Below are 25089 nucleotides of genomic sequence, written 5' to 3'. Positions count from 1 at the left end.
TTTGTGATAAGATATGTTTCATCCTGTGGTAATATAATGGAAAGATTTATGAAATTCATTCCCATAGATAAACACACGTCTTCATATTTGGAACAAGAAGTTTTGCAAACTTTAATAAAATTAGGAGTGAATATTAAAAACTGTCGAGGACAATCATTTGATAATGCTTCTAATATGTCAGGGAAGTACTCAGGTTTGCAAGCACGTATTAAAGAACATAGCCCAAGTGCGGTTTTTATTCCGTGTGCTAATCATTCCCTAAATTTATTTGGAAATTTCGCTGCAGAAAGTTGTAGAGCTGCAATTGAGTATTTTATGTTTGTGCAGAATTTATTCACATTTTTTTCTGCATCAACCCATCGCTGGAAAATTTTAACCAGAAATCTAAAAATGTGTAAACATTCCGTCACAGTAAAAAGACTTTCTAATACATGATGGGCAGCAAGAGCAGATGCTGTATTAGCTATAAAACTTGGTTTCACCCATGTAAAAGAGGCTTTAACTGAAATTTGTAATCCAGAAAAAGAAAAAAAAAGTTACCATAGTGGAGGCGACTTCGCTTCTGAAGAAAATGGACAAATATGAAACCACCCTAATGACAGTGATTTAGAATACTATTTTACAAAGAATAAATGCTATTAGTAAATGACTGCAATCAGTGGCGTGCGAACTATTGAAAGGATCTACCCTACTGAAGTCATTAGAAAATTTTATCAATAATTTCAGAGAAGAATTTGAAAAAGTTGAAAGAGAGGCAACTGATTTATCAGGGCTATCATTTAATGTGGAAGATGGACAAACTCGCAGACAACAAAAGAGAAAAATGTTTTTTGATGAAAACAAAAAAGTTGGACATGAATTTACAATAAGAGAAAATTTCATAGTCAATTCATTTTATGTCATATGTGATAACACCAAGGCAGAACTATCTCGAAGAACTCAGACGTATGAAGTTGTTGTAGAGCCTTTTCGAATATTTTTCGATTGGAATTTATCAATAGAATAAAAAAAGAACGCGATAAAAAAGTTTAAGGATATTTATAAAAATTACATTGATGTTTGTAATTTTGAAGATGAATTTGACCATTTTTTAATATTTCTAAAAGAAAACGAGGACACCATAAAAACCACACCAGACATCACATCTATCGAGCCGCCAAAGAAATGTCTTACACATTACCGAAAGTTGAATTTTATTGAAAATTTTTTTAACAATTCCCTTTTCTAATGCATCAGGAGAAAGATCGTTTTCTGTTTTAAAGTGTGCAAAAAATTATTTAAGGACTACTACGGGAGAAGAAAGATTAAATAATATGGCCATTCTGTATATAGAGCAGGAAATTTTAAGCCGAATTGACTCTGCAAAAATAATTGACGAATTTCCAAGAAATAAAGCAAAATGAAAATCCATGTAAAAAATATGTTTTTAATAAATTCATTTAAAGTATTATGGTATGAAATTTTTGATTACTTTTCTTTTTTGTTAATAACTTAATGAGAGTTTTCTTAAAAATTTTTTTTTCTAACTTGAGTTTGAGGGCCCCGAAATTTTTCCCCCTTGGGGGCCCCCACTTGGCTTGATCTACCTCTGGGCATAGCCTGACCATTGCCTTATACAATCTTGGTGCATTATAGCCTGAGTTGCTAATGCGCCAATAAAATCCAAATCAAATCAAGCCTTATACAGAGAGACAATCATCTCCTTTTCCCTGCTAGCAAAATTCCTGTATATCTTTGACAAAACCCCATGACCTGCTCTGGCAGCCTGTCTACATTACTCAGAAAACTTCATATCTGACTACACAATTACTCCCAGGTCTTTTTCATTTTCTACCACCTTAAGTGTGGTACCACACAGTTGGTACGTTTCTCTAGGATTACTTCTACCCATATGCAGTACTTTGCATTTGTCAAGGTTAAACTTCGGTTGCCACTTCCTATCAACTTCCATCTTTCGTTGTGGAAGTTGATAGGTTGAATAAATTTAAGGAGGAACTGGACAGGCATTCGGAGGGAATAGTGTGATTTTTTTTTTTTTTTTTTTTTTGGCTGATGCTGCATAAGCTCATACATTTGCTTTCTTGCATCACATGCCACTACTACTACTACTACTTCTCAGCCCAACTTCCCAAATTTTCTTGATGTTGCAGCAGCACACTGCCATTGCTGTCATTAACAAACCTGCCAACCTTTGTATCATCTGCAAACTTCGACACTAAGCCTGATATACCTTCATCAATATCGTTGATAAATATACAAAACAGCAGTGGACCCAACACAGAACTCTGCGGGACTCCACTAATAACGTTAGTCCACGAAGAGCAGCATCCATTGATTACCACCCTCTTGTCTTCTCCAGCTAACCATTCTTTTATCCATTGTAGCAATTTTACCTCTAATACCATTCTGCTCCACTTTGTACAGTAGTCTTCCAGGCGCAACAGTGTCAAAAGCTTTCCTGAAATCCAAGTATATAATTTCAAAATTATTTTTTGCATCCAGTTCCTTTGTAACCACATCATAATATCCAATCAGGTTTGTTACACTAGGCTTTCCCTTAACAAACCCATGCTTTGTCTGAATTATTGCTGCAGTCTTGTCTAGATGATCCTGCAATACATCTTTAACCAGTGACTCCATTATTTTACCCGGAACACAAGTTAAACTAACTGGTCTGTAATTACTCGTGTCACCCTTCGATCCCCCTTTGTGAATTGGGGATAGATTTGCACATCTCCAGTCTGTGGGCACCTCCCCTGAGTCCAAGGATGCTCTCATAATTATGGCTATGGGTTTGCTTACTTCCTTTACCGCCTCCTTTAGTGTAACTGGATAGATCCCATCCACCCCAGGTGTCTTTCTTATGTTTCACTTCAACAATTTTTCCTCCACTTTGCTCTCATTTATTACAATATCATTAAGCACCCTGCTACAATTTGATAATCTTCTGCCATTTCTTCTTCTTCAAGAGGAGTGTTTCCATTTACAATGGGTTTCCTCAGCCTACAAGTTATTTCTTGTTAGGAATTTTTTCCCGCCATAAAGTGCGGTTTAAGGTGTCTTGGTCGGTTAAGCCTCGGGCTGTCATGCACTCCCATACTCCATCCATCCATGTCCTCCTAGGTCTTCCTCTTCTCCTTCTTCCAGGAGGTATCCATTCCAGGATAGCCTTTGGATATCTGTTTTCTTGTATCCGTTTTACATGTCCATACCCTGTTAAACGCTTTTCTTTGATGGTAATAATTATTACCTTAATAACTCCTCGTGTGAATGTAGATGCAAAATACTCATTCAGCTTGTTTGCTATCTGATTAGGATCATCAACAGTTGCATCGTCGATATCAAGTGGACCAATCAGATTCATCCCCTTCCATTTAGAGTTTATATAAGTAAAGAAATCCTTGCTATTTTTTTTAGCATCCTTTGCCGAAGATTTCTCGTAATCTGCCTTCACCTACCTAACCTCCTTTGTGACTTGATTACAGACTAGCTTATATCTGCCATAGCTTCTGTGTCGCCTGATAATTTATATGCATCCTATGAATTTGTCTTCTCTGTCACAAGTCCAATTAGTTCATTTTATAACCATTTAGGCCTAACCATGAACCATATTTCTTGATAGGTATGAAATTTTTAGTAGCTTCCATGATTAATTCCTTGAATGCTTCCCACTTAGAATTTTCTGTTGGTAACATGATCAGTTGATCCAACTGTACAGAATTTAAAAACTGTCTGAGACCACCGTACTCACCTTTGCGGAAGCAAAAACCCTTTCGTTTAGCACTGATGGTAATTATGTCTTTAAGTAAATCCCACATCAGTAAACTGTGATCACTGCCACCTAGTGATTCCTTTATCTGTAAATTCTTAATACACAAATGATCACTGCTGATAACCAGATCAAGAGTATTACCCTCTCTATTTGTCTCTTGAACATGCAGCTGCAGAAAGCAACATCCAATAAATCCACAAAACTCTTACTAGTGTGCGAGTGACTAACCCACAAGTTCCAGTCAATATCTGGGAAGTTAAAATCTCCCATTATAAGACATTCTGATTTACTAGCCCACTCTATTTCTCTGTACAATTGTTCATTGTGCTCATTCGAGTCATTAGGCCTATAACACACTCCTACTCTTATTTTTGCTTTTGCAGTATGTCACACCAAGCTGACTCAACAGGCACTGTTCATCTGTATCAACTGGATGCACTTCTTTTGATTTTATGTTTTCTTAATTAACAGCATAACACCTGCTCCCTTCCTATCCTGATATATCATGCATTTCCCCCATTCTGACTTCAGATTATTGCAGTAATCTGAAGTCAGAATGATACAAACAACCTGTGCATTCTTTATACCCACCAAGGCAACTTATCATCACCTCACAGCAAAGAGTTTCTGAAACAGTGGAATATCAAGAAAAAACAGTGGAATATCAAGAACACACAAGGGTCAACCCTTCCCTATCTCTTCCATCATGCAGTATGACTGATGACTTTTGAGGTTATGATGAACATCGTGGCGAGATCCAATATACCTTACATTTCGAGGGTACAGCCCTAAACCGGTGTTCGCAGCTAGCCGCCAGTTTGTACACCGGACTGAACCTATTGGTAACTCTCTAGGAGGCTTCCGGATCAGCTAGGTATAATCTTGCTATCTCTACTCTGCCAGACAGTGACTGGAGGTAGTCCGAGTAGTGTGTATGCGGGGAGCATTGTCGAGGCCACATTATATCAAGGATCCGGGTATATTCTTACCATGTGTACCCATATCCAAAAATTTCATTACTTCATACAGCATGTCCCACCCACTTTCTTACTATTGAATACACCATGAATTGTCAAACTAATAGAGCAAGCTTATCTGCGAAAAGATCTAAACCTCCCAAGCACTTCCTAATTCATTTCACTAATATACGTGGTCTCAATTCTAATCTCAACGATGTTAATTTCCACTTGCAGTCTACCAAACCCCATGTACTTTTTTGACAGAATCTCAGTTATCAGTTGATTCAACTACTGCTCATATCAGATGCCCAAATTATTCGCTGTATGATTCCTTTCGCCTCAAAGGTGGTACTTATGCATATGTCCGTTCTGATATTCCCTGTCATAGACTTGGCAATTTGGAATCTCCTCTCTTTGATCTTCTCTGGCTTAAAATCTCTCTACCTCATTGTGTCAAATTCATCTGTTGTCTCTACCGTTCTTCCAACTCCACTAATCACTTGGAGCTCTTTGACTTCCTCTCTTTGCAACTTGACTTTCTCCAGTCCAACTTTCCTAACTGTGAGGTAACTTGTATCCCTTGGTGATTTTAATGTTCACAACTCCAGCTGGCTTCCGTTTTCTAGTCACACCGACTCGGCAGGTCAAGATGCTGAGGTTTTTGCAATTACTAATCACCTTGCACAGTTGTTCATTTACATACAAGAATACCGGACAATCCTAACCAATACGCTTGATCTTTTTCTCACAAACAACCCTTCTAAGTATACGGTCGAAGTGAGAGGTCCTTTAGGCACTTCAGATCACAACTTGGTGATTGTCTCTTCTCCAATGGAACCTTTATGTCATGGCTATTCCCAACCTCACATTGTTTGGCATTACAAGAACGCAAAATCGGATGACCTGCGAGATTTGTTTTCTTCTTTTCCTTGGTCTGATTACTGTTTCAAAACTTCAAATGTCAACGTTTGCTCAGATCGTGTCAGTGAAATTATTCTTGCAGGAATGGAATCATTTATCCCACACTCCACTTTAAAATCTCGTCCTTTATCTAAACCTTGGTTTTCCAATAAATGTGCTAAGGCTGTCCAAGAGAAGAATGTTGCATATCGTAATTGGCTTTTTCTAATTCTTCAGTTTCATTTTCTGCCTACACCAAAGCTCACAACAATTGAAAAGCAGTTATTAATCAGTCCAAACCAGAGTTGAACAGGCTAAGAGTAGAAAACTTGCTTCTTGCCCTAATTGTAGCCGAGCATTCTGGTCTCTTGCCAAAGCTATTGGCCGCAACTTTTGCCCATCTCTGCTCTCCCACCTCTGTCCAAACCAGACGGTTCTGTTGTCACTTCAGCCAAGGATAAAGCTGACCTGCTAGTATCCCATTTTTCTTCCAGCTCATGTAGTAATGATCTTTGTAAAACACCTCCCACCATTCCCAACACGCTGCATTCACTGTCTCCTGTGGTCTTCCGTCAAAAGAATATCAGAAGGATTTTGATGAATCTTGATGCCAAGAAAGCTCCAGGTCCTGATGGTATTTCTCCACTTATTCTCAAAACCTGTGCTCCTGAACTTACTCCTATTCTTTGCCGCCTTTTTTCACTTTCTTATTCCAAAGGTGTTTTTCCTTCTGCTTGGAAATTTGCTCATATCCAGCCAGCTCCTAAAAAGGGTGACAAATCCCTCCCATCCAATTATCGTCCCATTGCAATTACTTCTACTCTTTCTAAAGTAATGGAGAAATCAATTAACGGCCAACTCTTAAACTATCTAGAAACCTTCTGTCTGATCAACAGTTGCCAATATGGATTCCGTCAGTGTTGATCCACTGGTGATATTCTGACTTATGTTACCCATTTATGGACTAATTCATGAACAATTTATGGACTAATTCAATGGAAAGGTTCGGTGAAACACAAGTAGTTGCTCTTGACATCTCAAAGGCTTTTGATCATGTTTGGCATAAAGGTCTTCTAAACAATCTTCCATCTTATGGTTTGCCAACTATTTTTAGTAATTGGTTATCCAGTTTTCTCTCTGATCGCTCACTGAGGGTGATGGTAGATGGCTCTCTGTCTTCTAACTTCTCCACTAATGCCGGTGTCCCCCAAGATTGAGTTCTTTCCCCCACTCTTTTCCTCTTGTATATTAATGACCTTCTTCCATTGACTGGCAATCCTATCCGTAGTTTTGCCGATGATAGCATATTACATTCCACTTTCCATTTTGAGAAACCTTGTTCTGCTCAATCAGCTTCAACTTTTCGAAAATCTGCTACCAATTCCTTAAATGCCGATCTTCAGGTAATTCTCCAGTGGGGCAAAGACAACTTAGTTGATTTCAACCCTTCTAAAACTCAGTCTTTTCTTATATCTTGCAAAAAGGATTCTTCTGCTCCTATGCTTATCTTTAGGGACACTCCGACTTCTAGGCAAAATGATATATCTCTTTTGGGGATTACCCTGACTTCTAATCTCTCTTGGCACAAGCACATTACAAATATTGCTTCCTCTGCATCTAAAAAACTTGGCTTTCTCTTTCGCTCTTGGCGTTACTTTTCTTCCAAACAGCTGCTCACTCTGTATAAATTGCAAATCCGCCCTGCCATGGAATATTGTTCCCACATCTGAGGTGGTGACCCCAAAACCTCTCTCAGGCTTCTTGATTCCATTCAGAAGAGGGAAGTTAGGTTAATTAATGATTCATCTCTAACAGCGTCTCTCCACTCGCTTTCTCATAGACGTACTGTTTCTGCTGCATGCCTCTTCTACAGATACTTCCATAGGCACTGTTCTTCTGAATTGGCTTCTATAATTCCCACTTTCTCTTTCAAAATAGTCCGAACACGTGCCGCCATCAGCCAACATCCATTTACTGTCCAACTTCAAACCCACAGAACCAACTTTTCATCTTCCTCATTTATTCATTCAACTGCCGTTTTCTGGAACAACCTTCCTTCGTACGTATTTCCTGAAAATTACAATCTACAGAAGTTCAAGTCCAATGTCAACAAATATCTTCTTTCGTCTTCTCAACCTCCAACCGATGCACGGTACTAAGTACTATAGGTTCTAATACCTCTCGTGTTTTGGGTTCACATAAAAAAAAAAAAAAAAAAAAAGTTATATTAAATGAGGCAGAAAACCCTTAGCCATAATTATCAGAACTTCCTTGGACTCAGGGGAGGTACCCATGGACTGAAGATGTGCAAATGTGACCCCAATTCACAAAGGAGGATCAAAGGGCAACACAAGTAATTATAGACCTGTTAGTGTAACTTCTGTTCCAGGAAAATTAATGGAGACACTGTTAAAGAAGTACTGCAGGATCATCTAGACAAGACTTCAGTTTTCGCTGAGACACAGCATGGTTTTATTAAGTTGTCTGACCAACTTGATTGGATACTGTGTTGTGGTCACAAAGGAACTGGATGCAGGGAATAACTTTTATATCATATATTTGGATCTTAGGAATGCTTTTGATACTGTTGCACATGGAAGACTGCTGCATAAATTGGAGCAGTGTGGCATTGGAAGCAAATTGCTGCTATGGATTAAGGGATGGTTGAGTGGGAAAAGACAGAGTGGTAACCAGTGGACATTGCTCTTCGTGAACTAATGTTATTAGTGGAGTCCATTCTTGTTTTTAGTATTTATAAATGATATTGATGATGGTATATCAGGCTTAATGTCCAAGTTTGCAGACGATACGAAGATTGGCAGGGTTGTAATGGACGCAATAACAGTACACCACTGCAACAGGATCTAGAGAAGTTGAGCAGATGAGAGAGGTGGCAAATGAAGTTTAACATTGACAAATGTAAAGTACTGCACATGGGAAGCCGTAACTCTAGATTAACGTATCAACTGTGTGGTACTACACCGACAGTGGTAGAGAATGAAAAGGACCTGGGGGTAATTGTTCAGGCAGATATGAAGTTTTCTGAGCAGTGCAGACAGTTTGCAAGAGTAGTTCATGGTTTCTTGTCAATGATATACAGGAATTTTTCTAGCAGGGATAAGGACGTGGTTATCCCCTTGTATAAGGCAATGATCAGGCCACACTTTTAGTACTGTATCCAGGTCTGGAGGCCTTATTTTATGGAGGATGTAGAGCTGTTGGAATGAGTAGAGAGAAGGGCAACAAGATTGGTGAATGGAACAAAGGGTTGCTCTTACGAAGAAAGGCTTAAGTTTTGCAAATTACAGTGTCTGGAGGTGTCTAGGCACCTGCGTGGTGATCTGATTGAGGCGTATAAAGCCTTGAATGGTTTGAGCATTCTCAATGCTGATGGGATTCTTCTTCTTGCTCAGAATAATCTCCTGAGAAGGCGTAAATTCAAATTGAGGAAAGACAGTTGTAGGATAAATGTGCAGAAGTTTGCCTTTTGGCAGCTGGTAGTTGATCGGTGGAACAGACTTCCATCTTTTGGTGTGGAAGTTGATAGCCTAAATAAATTTAAGGCTGAGCTGGACAGGTATTTGTAATGAAAGGAGGGGTAAAATGGGAGCGTTTTTTTTTTTTTTTTTTTTTTTTTTTTTTGGCTGATGCTGCATAAGCTTGCTTTCTTGCATTATATGCATCCATTATTATTATTATTTTTATTATTATTAACCATATGGTTCAAGAAAGCCTAAGGCTTATGCTGCAACAGCCAAAAAAAAATTCCACGTTACCCTCAGAGAGAGAGAGAGGGAGAAGTACAATGGAATCACCAAGAAAGCAAGGAAAAGAAGAATGATGATATCCATCTCAGGACCCTGGGTTTGCCAAGGCCCATACATGCCAGATGTGAGCACTTGCTAATTCTAGTCTTCCTGCCCAGTTCATCCTATTCTATTGTTTACGTTTTGGTTGTTTTTGCATTTTATGTAATTGTGATTTTTACATATTTTATAATAAATACGTAATATTTGTCTCTCATTATGGCCTCGCATGATAAAAAAGTAAAGCATAAATGTGTTAATTTGAGTGTTGCACAAAAACTAGAACTGATTGAGAAGCTTGAAGGTGGTATGACCATTGCACATGTGTGCGAGATTTATAGGGTCAAAAAGCAAACGGTTTCAGACTTTCGCAAAAATAAAAAAATAAAAGAACTTAAGGAGTTTGCATTAAAATACAGTGTAGATATTTGTTCCAAGACTGCTTCTACAGTTGGTAGTAGAAAACATATGAAAGTGACCAAATCTAAAGAAAGCAGTGTACAAGTGGTTTGTTGAGCAGCACTCAAGTGGTGTTGTTGTTAGATGTGTTTAGTTAAAGTCAGCTGCTGAAAGGCTTGCTAAGCATATGGGCCTAAAATTTCAGCGGAGTGATGGATGGCTGTGGCATTTTCTAAAGTGCCATGGCATTGTTTATAAAAGAACCTGTTGTGAATCTTTAGGTGCAGATGAAGGACAAGTTGAGGCTTTCAGAAAATATCTAAATAACCTCATTGAAAATGAGGGCCTCATTTTATCACAGCTTTATAATGCTGATGAGACTGGGCTTTTTTATTGTGCTGTTCCAGAAAATACCCAGGCTTACAAGCATGAAACAAGCACTCCTGTTTGTTAGCTAAATGAGGAGCAAATTTCAGTTTATTTTGTGCAAATGCTGATGCTTGCATTGGCTTAGGCCTATGGTAGTTGGTAAGGCAAAAAAAGCTTGTGCTTTAAAGGATTTAATGAACTAGTTACCGGTGATATATTCCCAGTCAAAAAAAAAAAAAAAAAAAAACAAATGCAGGAGAAGATACAAGAGGCACCAGAACACTGCAAATAATTTACATGCATACATCAGGTCTGCTATCTTCAACTTAGCAGCTGCATGGAAATGGAAAGATATGAAGATTGCTACCTTGGCCATTGCTTGGAAGAAGTTGTGGTACGATGTAGAACCTGAAAGGGAGTTGAGGTGTCTAATTTTTGGGACACTCTTCTGAGGGCTGATAACAAAAATGCAACTGAGAATGATGTGGAACAGTGGCTCGAAAAGGATGAAGGTGATCTGGGCTATCAAATTTTTTCTGTGGTAGAGATTGTGAAAATGTTCTTCATGGAGAAGAAGAGGATGATGATGAAAAGACCAAGAATCAGTTGCACCTCATCCTAAATTGTTTATTATAAGACAACATATGGATGACATCATACATTATATTGAATCCTCAGACCCTGATGTGCTTCCTTATTATGAACATTTTAGAGAATTTTGATCTACAGTAATAAGGAAGCAGCACCAAGGTGTAAGGCAACTGAAGCTTGATGATTTCTTCAAGACCACTTCATCAACTGGACCTGTTTCACCAGAACCCCCTCTACCACCAAGGAATTAATGCCTCTCCTTCCATATGACAGTTATTTCTAACTCTGAAAATTGTGATTATTTCAATTAAGTTAATATTGAAAATTATATATATTTTTTTAAAGAGTTTTGTATGTTTTTTATTCATTGGATTTTAAGAATTTTAAAGTATTTTTTTCTCTCTAAAATGGATTTAAATGAATAAACTAATGTTCATATTGAAAAAACCTGTGTGAGCTCTAAGAAAAAATAAAAAATAATAAAAAGTGGTAGTAACACTCCATTAATTATATTGTATAGTTTTTGAAGTGTTTAATTAAAATAAAGTTTGGTTCCTGTTGTAAATTTAATTTTTATTTTTTTAACAGATGCTTTAGTTTGCGTTTGTAACCTACTCAATGTACATTTTAATAATATTTTATTCATACTTATACATTATAATACCATTTTAATACATCCTGTACATTGTAAGTTCATTATTAATATATGTTTTTAAAATATATTTGATTCAACAGACTTTCGGCAATAGCGGACACCCCTTCTCCCAATTATTCCGTTAAATCAAGGGCCAACTGTATTACACTTCTGATAATAACATAAAAATTGATACCTATAAATTTCCTTACTCTGTGTTACTCAGTGTATTAGTTGATCAGAGGGAAATACTCAAATTATAATTTTTTATCTAATTTAAATAAATTTATGGCTGGGCATCAAATCAAAATAATACATTTGCATTTCTACCTTCTTTTTTTATCTTATTTTATTTTTTTCTTATTTAATTCTTAATTTAAAATTCACTGGAAATAAATTGCATTTATTACTTTTTTTTATTATTATATTCTACTAAATTCTTATTGTAAAGAGTTGTATTGACTTTCTTTAACTAAATTTTATTATTATAGCCAATTGCTTTAGAAGTATTTTCTGCAGATGGTAGAAATTATCTTCTGGCATTTCCTCGCAAGGTCAGGAACAAGGTATATGCCAGGTAATTTTATGTAATTGTTACTAGTAAATAATCTTTTTGGCAAAAAAAAAACAAAAAAATGTTTGCATTGGAAAAATAAGATATGAAAAATATCACAAATGATTTGCTTATTTAACCTTTTCATGGATGTTTTGCTGTGTGGTGTGTATGCATGTGTGTTACTTTTTAAAAACCCAAAATCATAAAATTTACCATTTTACTTTTGGTAAAAGTCCAAATTGTTTCCATTATTCAACTAAAGTGGAACTTTAGTTGAATAATGTTGGAATAATTTAGTTCCATTATTCAAACTAAAGTGGAATAATGGAACTAAAGTTTCATATTATTTTACATTATTACTGCATATTACACATTATTACTCATGATTTCACATTATTACTCATGATTTCACATTATTACTCTTATTCCGTAAATTCAGTTTTCAACAAAATACTTTGGTAAAAGCCCATTTGATAATTGCATTTGTGAATTCTTTTCCATTATGACTGAAGTACTGAATATTAGATTTCTCAAATGTAGTGAATGTCAACTCTGTAAGGATCAGAGATATATCTCCTCCTATGCCCTTTTTAAAAATTTAAAAAGTGACTAAAACAGAAAATTATCATTGCATGTCATTACACATTATCCAGTTATCACTTTTTTGGTTTTTAAACAAGGGCATAAGGAGGATACATTCTCTCTCTCTCTCTCTCTCTCTCTCTCTCTCTCTCTCTCTCTCTCTCTCTCTCTCTCTCTCTCTCTCTCTCTCCTGAAGATTGTTGATATGAGTGCAACATAAGCAATGATAATTTTGTGGTTTACTCACTTCTCTGGTTTTTAAATGAGAGCATAGGGTTTATATATGTCATCCCTGCAAAGTTGATGGCAGATGTATTCTCCCATTTTAAAAAATCAGAAAAGTGAATGGTCTATTCAAATTCCAAATTTTGTTGCTTTTATTCTGAGAGCTAACAATAAGAGGAGAAGGACTGCTGATGGCATTGTTCCTCTCGCTCAGACTACACTCATGTGGGGGGGGAAGAGGCTAACTACATTTGAGGAAGGATGGTTTTAGGATTGAAGTGTGGAAGTTTGCCTTCAGCTAGCAGGTGAATTGTTGGAATAAACTTCTGTCTGTTGTTATAGAAGTAGGTAGTTTGAATAAATTCAAAGGATGTGGGAGTGAAAAATTTTTTTTTTTTTTTTTTTGTCTGAACCTTTATAACAGAGGTTTCCAAACTTTTTTTTTCAGTTCACGTCGCCCTTAGTGTCCCAGTAATTTTTTCATGGCACCCCTAGGCCAAAAGAAAAATCTAACACAGTGGTTTTCGACCTTTTAATATATACCTATATAATAATTTTATCCTTTATATAGAGATACTAAATAAAGATCGATTATAGATCACCACAAAATTAAAAAGATACGGTACAATGGATACCGTGCACCTTTTTATAATGAAATAAATGTATAAATTTAAAAAAATAAATAAACTAATAATAATAACTTTAAGTAACTTAAACCGAAATTACACGGTACCCCAAGAATGTTGTTGTGGCACCTTAGTGTGCCACGGCACCCCGGTTGAAAACCACTGCTTTATAAGCTTGCGTTCTTGCATCATTTGCCACTCCTACTATTATACAGGAAGCCCATGCATAGAATTTTCATGCATGGGCTCCCTGAAGTGTGTGTGTTCAAAAATTAAATTAACTTAAAGTAAATGTGAAAATGGTACAATGGCATTCATGCACATGATTCTGAGCTATAAGAAGTAAAATAAAAAGAAGAGTCAATCAATGAGATAGGAAAATCAAAAAGAAAGCATAAGATATACAAGAAATACAGTAAACCCCCGCTATTTGCGGGGGTTACGTTCCTGAGAAATGTCGCGAATAGCGAAAACATGAATACTGAGTTATGGCTCCCATAATAATAAAGGGTTTCCGTTCCAAAGTATGAAATTTATAAGAAAAACTAGTCTTAAAATTTTGTTTATGTATGTATTATATGTACCTGCATAATATGACTATGTACATAGTGAAATGCCAGCATATGGCATGAAATGAAAATAAGAAACAATTTAATATTAAATGTAATATTTATTAGAAATTTAAAACAAATCTTTCAAAACAGCACCTTTGCTAGCAAAAAAACTTATCCCGCCAGTGCTCTCACCAGTTTCGCTAAAGTGTTGATAAAGGAGTTTTGCCTTTTCACGAGTGATGAGTGAACTTAACGGAATATTATTTTGAGTTCGGTCTTCTATCCACAGATTTAAAGCTATTTCCATTTTTCTAATTTAACATCACGAGTCACAGAGCAAATTTTTGAAACAATTAGCGCATTTTCACGGACATTACGGCGGATTTTTTCTTCCGATTTTTTGATTGATCGTACCGTTGACTCATTGATTTTGTAATGTTTTGCCACTGAGGAGACACTTTCACCATTAGAAATTTTGTCTAATAACTCAATTTTATTCGCTAATGTCATCACCTTCTTTGATATTTTCACATTTCCCTTGTTATTCGTAGCCATATTTTTGTACGGGTTAGAAAGAACTTGTCCACAATAATGTCACTTTCTTCTGTTAACACACTCGAAAAAGTCTGTTTTACACTGCAAACGGTAGATTTATCATTTTTAGAAATTTTGTCTAATAACTCAATTTTATTCGCTAATGTCATCACCTTCTTTGATATTTTCACATTTCCCTTGTTATTCGTAGCCATATTTTTGTACGGGTTAGAAAGAACTTGTCCACAATAATGTCACTTTCTTCTGTTAACACACTCGAAAAAGTCTGTTTTACACTGCAAACGGTAGATTTATCATTTTTGTAAGCATATCAATTTATAAATTGATAAATTTATTCAATTTATAAGCATATAAATTAAAAGCAAACAATGAAACCTTCCATGACAAGCGCATAACACATACTGAACAAGGATTAACAAGAAACATCCCCGCTCATGATTTTGTCACCCCACTCCCCCACCCACTGAGCGCTGTTTTGAGCGGGAAAGATAATTTTAGCCACGCCCATGTTTTTTTATGGCAGAAAATATTCACAGCGCTTTAAAATTCACATTTTTTTTAGGTTTCATTTTATATTAAATCGGTGATCGCGAATACCCGAGACCGTGAATAGCGGGGGTTTACTGTATACTGAATAGACCATTGCTATAAAGTATCAGTTTTGATGCAAAAAGGGTTAAGAATATTTAGTATTGATAGGTAGAGGATGAGGAGAATAACGTATTTTTTAAACATTTTGAATTAAATAGAAGGAAACATTTTAACATGTTTGCCTGCCACTTATATTTGAGAGAGCATATCCAACATGCAATATTTTTGGAATGTTGAGGAGCAACTCTTTTATTCTAGTTCTCTGCTCTCAGGCAGGTTCAGGGGTCCATTGATGCCATGATTCTCTTTTATTCCTGCATAATTCTCTCTTCCCATCCAATCCATCATTCTAATTCTTGTTCTCCCAACTGCTCTCCTCCCACACATCTTTCCCTCAATCACTTTCCTCAACATGCTTTCTCTTCTCAGTACATGTCCTATAAAGTTCTTTTGTCTTTTTTAGTTCTTTTACTAACATTACTCTTTTTATATCCACTTAAAATAAATATTGGTTTGAACAGTGAATGTTTGTAATACAAAGGTAAAAGCAAACACTTACTTTTGGGCTCAGCTGTAAATCAGAATAAACCTCAAAAAAAATTTTTTAAATGTACATTAACCTTGGTTTTTATGTTAAGGGTTACGCATTTGAATATATTTCAATAATTATTAATTGTGAATTTTAAGTCTAAAGTATTAAGTTTTAATTACCGTTACAACAAAAAAACAGATATTAAATTCATTAAATACAAAAATTCATAAAGACTAAATTCATAGCTGTTAACAGCCTCCTACTTGCTGATGCTGCCAGCAGTTAATTTATAGTTAAGGGATTAAGTCCATTAGCCAATAGAATTGTGCCAAGCCCTTGAACTTAATCCCTTAACTATAAATTTATTGTAACAGTAATTCAAACTTAACATTTTAGACTTAATATTTACAATTAATAATTATTTTGTTATATTCTGATTTGTAATCCTTTCTATTTTTCTAGCCCTAACAGCATATTCTAATGCTACCCAGCATCAGAATATGCTGTTAGTGGTAGAAAAATAGGGTTACAAATTAGAATATAATAAAATAATTACTAATTGTAAATTTTAAGTCTAAAATGTTAGCATTAGCATTAGTAGAGGCATATGAGGCAAGAAAGCAAGCTTATGCAGCATCAGCCAAAAAAAAAAAAAAAAAAAACACTTCCACTTCACCCCTCTGTTCGTTCAAAATACCTGTCCAGCTGAGCCTTAAATTTATTTAGGCTATCAACTTCCACAACGAGGGATGGAAGTCTGTTCCACCAACCAACAACCCGCTGGCTAAAGGCAAATTTCCGCATATCTATCCTACATCTGTCTTTCCTCAATTTGAATTTATGCCTTCTCAGGTGATTATTCTGAGCAAGAGGAAGAATCCCATCGGCATTGAGCATGCTCAAACCATTCAAGACTTTATACACCTCTATCAGATCACCTCGCCGGTGCCTAGGCTCCAGACACTGTAATTTGCAAAACTTAAGCCTTTCTTCGTAAGATCAACCCTTTGTTCCATTCACTAATCTTGTTCCCTTCTCTGTACTCGTTCCAGCAGCTCTATATCCTTCTTGAAATGAGGCCTCCAGACCTGTATACAGTACTCTAGGTATGGCCTGACCATTGCCTTATACAAGGGAATAATCACCTCCTTATCCCTGCTAGAAAAATTCATGTATATCATTGACAAGACACCATGAGCTACTCTTGCAGCCAGTCTTGATATGAACTTGATATCTGCTTGTACAGTTACCCCAGGTCCTTTTCATTCTCTACCACTGTCAGTGTAGTACCACACAGTTTATACGTTGCTCTGGGGGTTGTTGTTTCCCATATGTAGTACTTTACATTTGCCACCTCTCAGCCCATCTGCTCAACCTTTCCAGATCCTGTTGCAGTAGCATAGCGTCAGTAGTGTCCTTGACAACCCTGCCAACCTTTGTATCTTCTGCAAATTTGGACATTAAGCTTTTTATACCATCATCAGTATTATTTATAAATACAGAAAACAATAATGGAACCAACACTGAACCCTGAGGGACTCCACTAATAACATTAGTCCACGATGAGCAGTGTCCATTGATTACCACTCTCTGTCTTCTCCCCCTCAACCACCCGTTTATCCATAGCAGCAACTTGCCTCCAATGTCACACTGCTCCAATTTGTGCAGCAGTCTTCCATGTGTAACAGTATCAAAAGCCTTTTTAAGATCCAAGTATATAATATCCAAGTTATTCCCTGCATCCAGTTCTTTTGTGACTGCATCATAGTATCCAATCAATTTGGTCAGGCAAGACTTTCCCTTAACAAAACCATGCTGTGTGTGAGCTATAACTGAAGTCTTGTCTAGATGATCCTGCAGTGCTTCTCTAACCAGTGCCTCCATTAATTTTCCTGGAACAGAAGTTAAACTCACAGGTCTATAATTACTTGTGTCAGCCTTTGATCCTCCTTTGTGAATTGGGGTCACATTTGCACATCTCCAGTCCGTGGGTACCTCCCCTGAGTCCAAGGAAGCTCTCATAATTATGGCTAACGTTTGCTTACGTTTGCTTACTTCTTTTGCTGCCTCCTTTAATATAACTGGATAAATCCCATCTACCCCAGGTGCCTTTCTTGTGTTTATCTTCAACAATTTTTCCTCCACTTTACTCCCATTTATTACAAGATTATCTAGCTTACTGCCAGAGTTGAATACACCTCTGGCATTCCCCTTGCTGAATAACTCCTCATGTGTGAATGTCGATGCAAAATATTCATTTAGTTTGTTAGCTACCTGAGCAGGATCATCAACAGTTCAACCATCGATATCAAGTGGACCAATCTGATTCATCCCCTTCCTTCTAGAGTTTACATAAGTAAAGAACTCTTTGCATCCCTTGGCTGGTGCAGCAAAAGCCTCAAGCTTCCTTGCACTATATAGCTAATAATAATTATAATAAATAACAATGGCGGCAAGTTACGAACGGTAAATCTACGGACACTTAAGTATTAATTAACTTCCAAATCTCACTGTCTCAATTCAGAATAAAGGATTCTGACTGGGTCTATAAGCTACTTATAGAAAATATTTTGTGTAACAATTGGTCAATAAAGTGCCTAAATATGGCTAAAAAACTTCTTGTTCAGCGGAGCTGCAACTTGTAACACGTGGATTTGATACCCTTACCAATACTTTTATGCAATTACAAGGCCGAGTAAAGAATAAATACACCAGATTAATCAGAAAATCACAAAATAATGCTATACTACTAAATTTAAATCGAAAGTTTTAGAAAAACAATAATTTCAAATCAATAAATAAGAAAATCCACTTAGCGGCTTTGAACATGTCTGACTCTCACTAGCCTCGTCAGCAGAAAATCACATTAAATATATAGTAATTTAGGTGATTAGCTTAATAAACTTAATAAACTATATTAGCTTAATAAACTATATTATTAATCTGACTGTGTTACAACAGGAGAATGAGCGTTCACAAAATTAATAAAAATTAAGTTCATCTTGTCACAAATAAATACTGCTTTTGGGCATTTACTCTTATACCAATAGAGCATCAAATAGCCAAAATGATAAATTCAGAGGATAAATATTTCTCTCTATAAATTTGAAATAAAAATATTGCCAAATGAAATTGTATTGTTATACTAGTATGCATTTAAAAAAGAAATTTTCATGTTCTTTTATTATATTTTGGGGAACTTGTACGATTGTTTCAGTGCTCATTTGAAATCATTCAAATGCACTACCGATTGGTAATGCATCTGCCAAAATATATATGTATTTCAATCATTCAGTACAGGGTAATAAGATCAGATTGTAATAACTCACAAAGTGTATGCTTTATTTAGTGGTATATCCTTTTTTTTTTTTTTTTTTGCATATAAGTGACTTTTTGGTGTTTTGAACTCTTTTGTGTTCATGACATGAGCACAAAAGTTATAAACATTACATTTACCCTAGTATATTTTTCCCATAGCCTTGATACTTCGATGAAACCTATCACCTTGCTCTTTATTCACTGCAGTAAAGTTTTGTGGCAAGTATTTAAGGCAGTTGTGCATAAAATGAACCCTAAGCCTAATGTTGCAACTTGGTTTTTATTGTTAATAGTCTTTTTGTAATCTTCTGATTTGTAGATGTCAGAAGTTTTTAAAGTGCTCTTGAATGTTAACAAGATTTTCACTTCTTTCTGGGACATACAAATATCAAAATTATTGTTTTTGCAGCAGCTCTGTGATTTTCAGTCTAAATTTGAGGTCTGTTGTTGTTGTTTGGTTTTTAGGAGCATTAGCAACAAAAACAAAAACAGCTCCGGAATATGCGGTGGTCATTCCCTGACCTTTCTGCATCCTCCGTATTTGGTTGTGACGGGCTCGAACCCCGGTCTAATCAAGAAGCGTGTGCTACGCACTGCTGCTCCTTCCCACCTGCCTACGGAGACGCCAAAAATTTGAGGTCTCTGATATGCTGTTGAATACTAGCACTGAAGTTTATCATCATTTATCTCAAAAAATTTTGATTTCATATGCAGAAAACAGCATCTCTCTGACACAGATTGTTCAGTCTAAGTTTTATATTCAGTTGTAGAAGCATTTTTTCTTAGAGAATTAAGTGGATCATTTTTTCGTCAAAGTACAAGATTAGCCCTTTTTAGTTGCATGATTTTTATCCAGTGATCAGCTTTCATTCTGCATCCCAATCTAATGGAAAGCAAGGGACTTTTTATTTTTTATTATTATTATTATTATTATTAGTCATATGGTGCAAGGAAGCCTGAGGCTTATGCTTCACCAGCCAAAAAACATTCCTGCATTACCGTGAGCACTGAAGTTTATCATCATTTATCTCAAAAAATTTTGATTTCATGTGCAGAAAACAGCATCTCTCTGACACAGTTTGTTCAGTTCAAGTTTTATACTCACCAGATGTGAGCCCCTGGGCGCTCTCTCTCTCTCTCTCTCTCTCTCTCTCTCTCATGGTAATGCAGGAATTTTTTTTTTTGCTGATGCAGCATAAGCCTCGGGCTTCCTTGCACCATATGGCTAATAATAATAATTAAAAATAAAAAGTTACTAGGGTAAGTGTAATGTTTATAACTTTTGTGCTCATTTCATGAACACAAAAGAGTTCAAAACACTAAAAAGTCACTTATATGGGAAAAAAAAAAAAAGGATATACCACCAAATAAAGCATAGATTTAGTGAGTTACATTAGAATCTGATCTTAATACCCTGTACTGAATGTTTGAAATACATATATATTTTGTGTAGCCTACTGTTGTCCAAGGAGGTTAGGATTAGCATCTTGTAATAACTATAAACTATCTAACCAAGATCATAGTATTTCACCTTTTCTAATTAGATTTCAGACTCTTGTAAGTTTATATTAAATGTACAGAATAAGTGACTGAATTGATGGTTAACATGTCATGGTTTGAATCATTGATATATATCAATAATCTCCTTTCCCGTGGATTGCATTTAACACCCATTGCATTGATTAAATCAAAGCAGTGGGTGTTAAATGAAGAAATGAAGAAGGGCACAGCATTTCAGTTCTGTGCTATGTAAACTACAATCAAAGAAAAGAAGATTGAAGACAAAAGAAAGCATTGAAAGAACTCCGTCATTGATTATTAAAATTTAATTATATAAATTTAAATATCAGCATCTACAATGCTGATATTTAAATATCAGCATTGTAGCTTAAATATCAGCAATTATAACTAAAATTGTCACAAAAACCTCTATGCAAACAAAATCCATATACTTCGCCATATAGACAAAAATCCATATGGTCAAGGCATCAAAGGCATATATTGTTGAGATATCAGAGAAGTGGCGTCACATAGATATAAGCAGTGCAGAATTGAAATTTGGGGAAAACAATATGTACAGAAAGGATAGACAGGGTAGGAAGGGAGGAGGGGTTATGCTGTTAGTTAAGAAACACATCAAATCTAAGGAAGTGCATCCAGTTGACATTGGTGGACAGTGCGATGTTGAGTCAGTTTGGGAAAGCAAAAATGAAAGTAGGAATGTGTTATAGACATAATGACTTTAATGAGTACGATGAACAGTTGTACAGAGAAAGAGGGCAAGCCATTAAATAAGAATGTCTTATAATGAGGGATTTTAACTTACCTGATATTGACTGGAACTTGTGTGTTGGTCACTCAAACACACTAGCTGGACTTTTGTGGATTTATTGAATGATTGTTTTCTGTTCACAAAGTAACTAGAGAGAGAGAGAGAGAGAGAGAGAGTAATATTCTTGATCTGGTTATCAGCAGTGATTATTCGTGCATTAAGAATTTGCAGATAAAAGAACCACTAGGTGGCAGTGATCACAGTGTACTGATGGTGGTCTCAGACAGTTTTTAAATTCTATACAATCAGTCCAACTGATGATGTTTTCAAAGCAAGTTCTATATGGGAAGCATTCAAGGAATTAATCTTGAAAGTTACTAGGCTTTTCATACCAAATAATAAAAAATACTCTTCAAGATTTAGGCCTATATGGATGTCAGATGAACTGATGAGACTCAAGGCAAAGAATAAAAATGCATGGGATGCATATAAATAATCAAGCAACACAGAAGCCTATTGTGGATATAAGCTTATCTATAATCAAGTCACAAAGGAGATTAGGAAGCAAAGCCAGAATACAAGGAATCTTTGGCAAAGAATGCTAAGAAAAACAGCAAGGACTTCTTTACTTATGTTAACTCTAGAAGGAGGAGGATGAATCAGATTGGTCCACTTGATATCAATGGCTCGACTGTCGATTATCCTGCTCAGATAGCTGTCAAACTTAATGAGTATTTTGCATCTACATTCACACATGAAGAATTCTTTAGGGAAGTGAAGGACAGAAGTAATTAAATTCTAACAGGGAACTTAATGATTTTGTAATAACTGAGATCAAAGTGGAGGGGAAATTGTTGAAGATAAACATAAGAAAGGCACCTGGGGTAGATGGGATCTATCCAGTTAAATTAAAGGAGTCAGCAAAGGAAGTAACCAAACCCTTAGCCATAATTATGAGAGCTTCCTTGGACTCGGTGGAAGTCCCCATGGACTGGAGATTTGCAAATGTATCCCCAATTTACAAAGGAGGATCAAAGGGTGACACAAGCTATTACAGACCTGTTAGTTTAACTTCTATTCCAGGGAAATTAATGGAGGCACTGGTTAAAGGAAGAAGCACCGCAGTTATAATTCAGACACAGCATGGGTTTGTTAAGGAAAAGTCTTGTCTGACAAATTTCATTGGATACTATGATATGGTTACAAAGGAACTGGATGCAAAAAATAATTTTGATAATCATATACTTGGATTTTAGGAAGGCTTTTGATACTGTTGCGCCTGGACGCCTACTGTACAATTTGGAGCAGTATGGCATTATGGGCAAGTTGCTACAGTGGATAAAAGGATAATTGAGTGGGAGAAGATGGAGAGTGGTAATAAATCGATGCTGCTCTTCGTGGACTAATGTTATTAGTGGAGACCCCCCAGGGTTCGGTTTTGGGTCCACTGTTGTTTCTAATATTTATCAATGATATTGATGAAGGTATATTGGGCTTTATATTCAAGTATGCATGTGATACAAAGGTTGGCAGAGTTGTTAATGACAGTGTGCTACTGCAACAGGATCTAGAAAATTTGGTTAGATGGGCTGAGAAGTGGCAACTGAAGTTTAATTTGACAAATGCAAAGTACTGCATATGGGTAGCAGAAACCTCAGAGAAACATACCAACTGTGTGGTAGAGAATGGAAAAGACCTGGAAGTAATTGCGCAGTGAGATATGAAGTTTTCTGAGCAGTGCAGACAGGCTGCCAGAGCAAGTCATGGGGTATTGTCAATGATATACTCTAATTTTGCTAGTACGGAAAAGGAGGCAATTATTCCTTTGTATAAGGCAATGGTCAGACAATTCCTTGAGCACTGCGTACAGTTCTGAAGGCCTCATTTTAGAAGGATGTATTATTATTATTATTAGCCATATGGTACAAGGAAGCCTGAGGCTTATGCTGCACCAGCCAAAAAAAAAAAAAAATTCCCGAGTTACCCCCCTGTGTGTGTGTGTGTGTGTGTGTGTGTGTGTGTGTGTGTGTGTGTGTGTGTGTGTGTGTGTGAGAGAGAGAGAGAGAGAGAGAGAGAGAGAGAGAGAGAGAGAGAGAGAGAGAGAAAAAGTATCACCAAGAAAGAGAAGAATGATGATATCCAGCTCAGGACCCTGGGTTTGCCAAGCCCATACTCACCAGATGTGAGCCCCCGGGGTTAAATATAGTTGCTAAAACGAGTCCACAGAAGGGCAACAAGATTGGTGAGGGGGAACGAAGGGGTCCTCTTTTGAAGAAAGGCTAAAGTTTTGCAAATTACAGTGGCTGGAGACTAGGCACCTGCGAGGTGATCTGATTGAGGTGTATAATGCCTTGAATGGGCTGAGCAGGCTCAGTTCTAATGGGATTCTTCCTGTTGCTCAGATTACAAACCTCAGGGGGCAAAAATTCAAATTGAGGAACAACAGTTTTAGAAGATGTGCAGAAAGTTGCCTTTAGCCAGCGGGTAGTTGATTGTTGGAACAAACTTCCATCTGTCTTTGTTGGAATTTGATAGCTGAAATAAATTCAAGGAGGAACTGTACACACTTTTAGAGGTAATGGATTTGTGAAATTGTTTTTTTTTTTTTTTTTTGGCTAATGCTGCATAAGTTCATATGATTGCTTTATTGCATCACAATCCTCTTGTACTATTACTGCTACCAATAATATATTTATTTGTATAATATATAAATTATTGAATTAGCAACATCATTTCTATTGATATTGATGTTCGTTGTACATTGAGAACAGTGGGAACTGTTACGTTTGTTGATGTTAGCAGAAGTACCAGCCTTTTGTTATGTTCTAATTATTTTTCATTAATTTAATACTTGTGGATGCTGTGAATACATACCATATTTCATGCCGTGAATATATCGTGATATTCTTACATTTATGCAATAATACTGTTGAAAGGAGATTTTAAAATGTAAGTTTATTAACTAATGGTTCTTATAATGGTTCCTTTTTATTTTCATTTTGTTTTAAATGCAAAATATTTTCCTTTTAGATTCCTGGCAGTAGCTACTGCTATTACTGATAATGCACAAGAATCATTAGCAGGGCAGAAAAGAGGAGCGAACGTTGAATCCAGGTATTTTGTATATTCTATTATAAAATTTTATTTAGTCAACATAAGTTTATTCTAATTTATCACAGTACATTGAAATTTTTTTGAATGAAATGACAGAGAGAAAGAGAAGATTGCCCTGTGAGTGTTTTAGAGCAGTGCATCTTATCTAGGTTTTTTGCAGTTTCCATATAGTTAACTGGCTCAGACAGTTCATTGAGGTTGCATTAAGGAATGCTTTTGCATGAGGTTGCAAAAGCAGTACCTAGCAAATAAATTACTCTTCTTTTTAGCTTGAAAATTAGCAAAGTTAAATTCTGTAAGTGTAATAGGGAAGCCTGCTGTAAAGTTCTGCAGGCTTACCTATTACAAATATTAAGTTAAGTTACAAAATAAAAGGCATCTTTTGTTTTATTTTTTAAATAACCCAGCTAATCTAAGCATTATCTTGCCAATCATTGGCATTACTCCTGCCTTGTTATTGCGAGGAGGAAAATCACTTGAAAAGAAAACCAACCCTCAGGGCTAAAAAGAGTAATACAGTAATGAACGTCCAGATAGAATAGAGCAACCAAAAGAAGGACAACCATGGCTTCTCTCTCTACCTCTAAAAGAGAGGGGAGGGGAACACAACGAAGCAGGAACCTCTAGCATTCCTCATATTGAATTTTCTGTTAGCTCACCCTGTGTGAAAGCTCTCCTTTTTATCTTTCAAAGATGCTTTGAAAATATAGCAGGATCACCAAAAATGACCAAAC

The 25089-nt window shown here is 36.2% G+C and overlaps 1 protein-coding gene across 3 annotated transcripts in view; it reads left to right on the top strand.

The window, feature by feature from the left end:
* The window catches only part of bchs (WD repeat and FYVE domain containing 3 bchs), a 1877108-nt gene that overhangs the window by 1351032 nt on the left and 500987 nt on the right, over positions 1 to 25089 (top strand). For all 3 annotated transcript variants that reach the window (XM_090389621.1, XM_090389619.1, XM_090389620.1), the window contains exons 53-54: positions 11922 to 12007; positions 24272 to 24355. In XM_090389621.1, the coding sequence (XP_090245747.1) occupies positions 11922 to 12007; positions 24272 to 24355 (170 nt within the window). The remainder of the gene's footprint in view (positions 1 to 11921; positions 12008 to 24271; positions 24356 to 25089) is intronic.

The sequence above is a fragment of the Mastigoproctus giganteus genome, chromosome 2 (genome assembly GCF_048544385.1).
Source record: "Mastigoproctus giganteus isolate SK-2022 chromosome 2, ASM4854438v1, whole genome shotgun sequence".
In the NCBI taxonomy this organism is placed as follows: domain Eukaryota; kingdom Metazoa; phylum Arthropoda; class Arachnida; order Uropygi; family Thelyphonidae; genus Mastigoproctus; species Mastigoproctus giganteus.
This window is presented reverse-complemented; position numbering and strand designations above follow the sequence as displayed.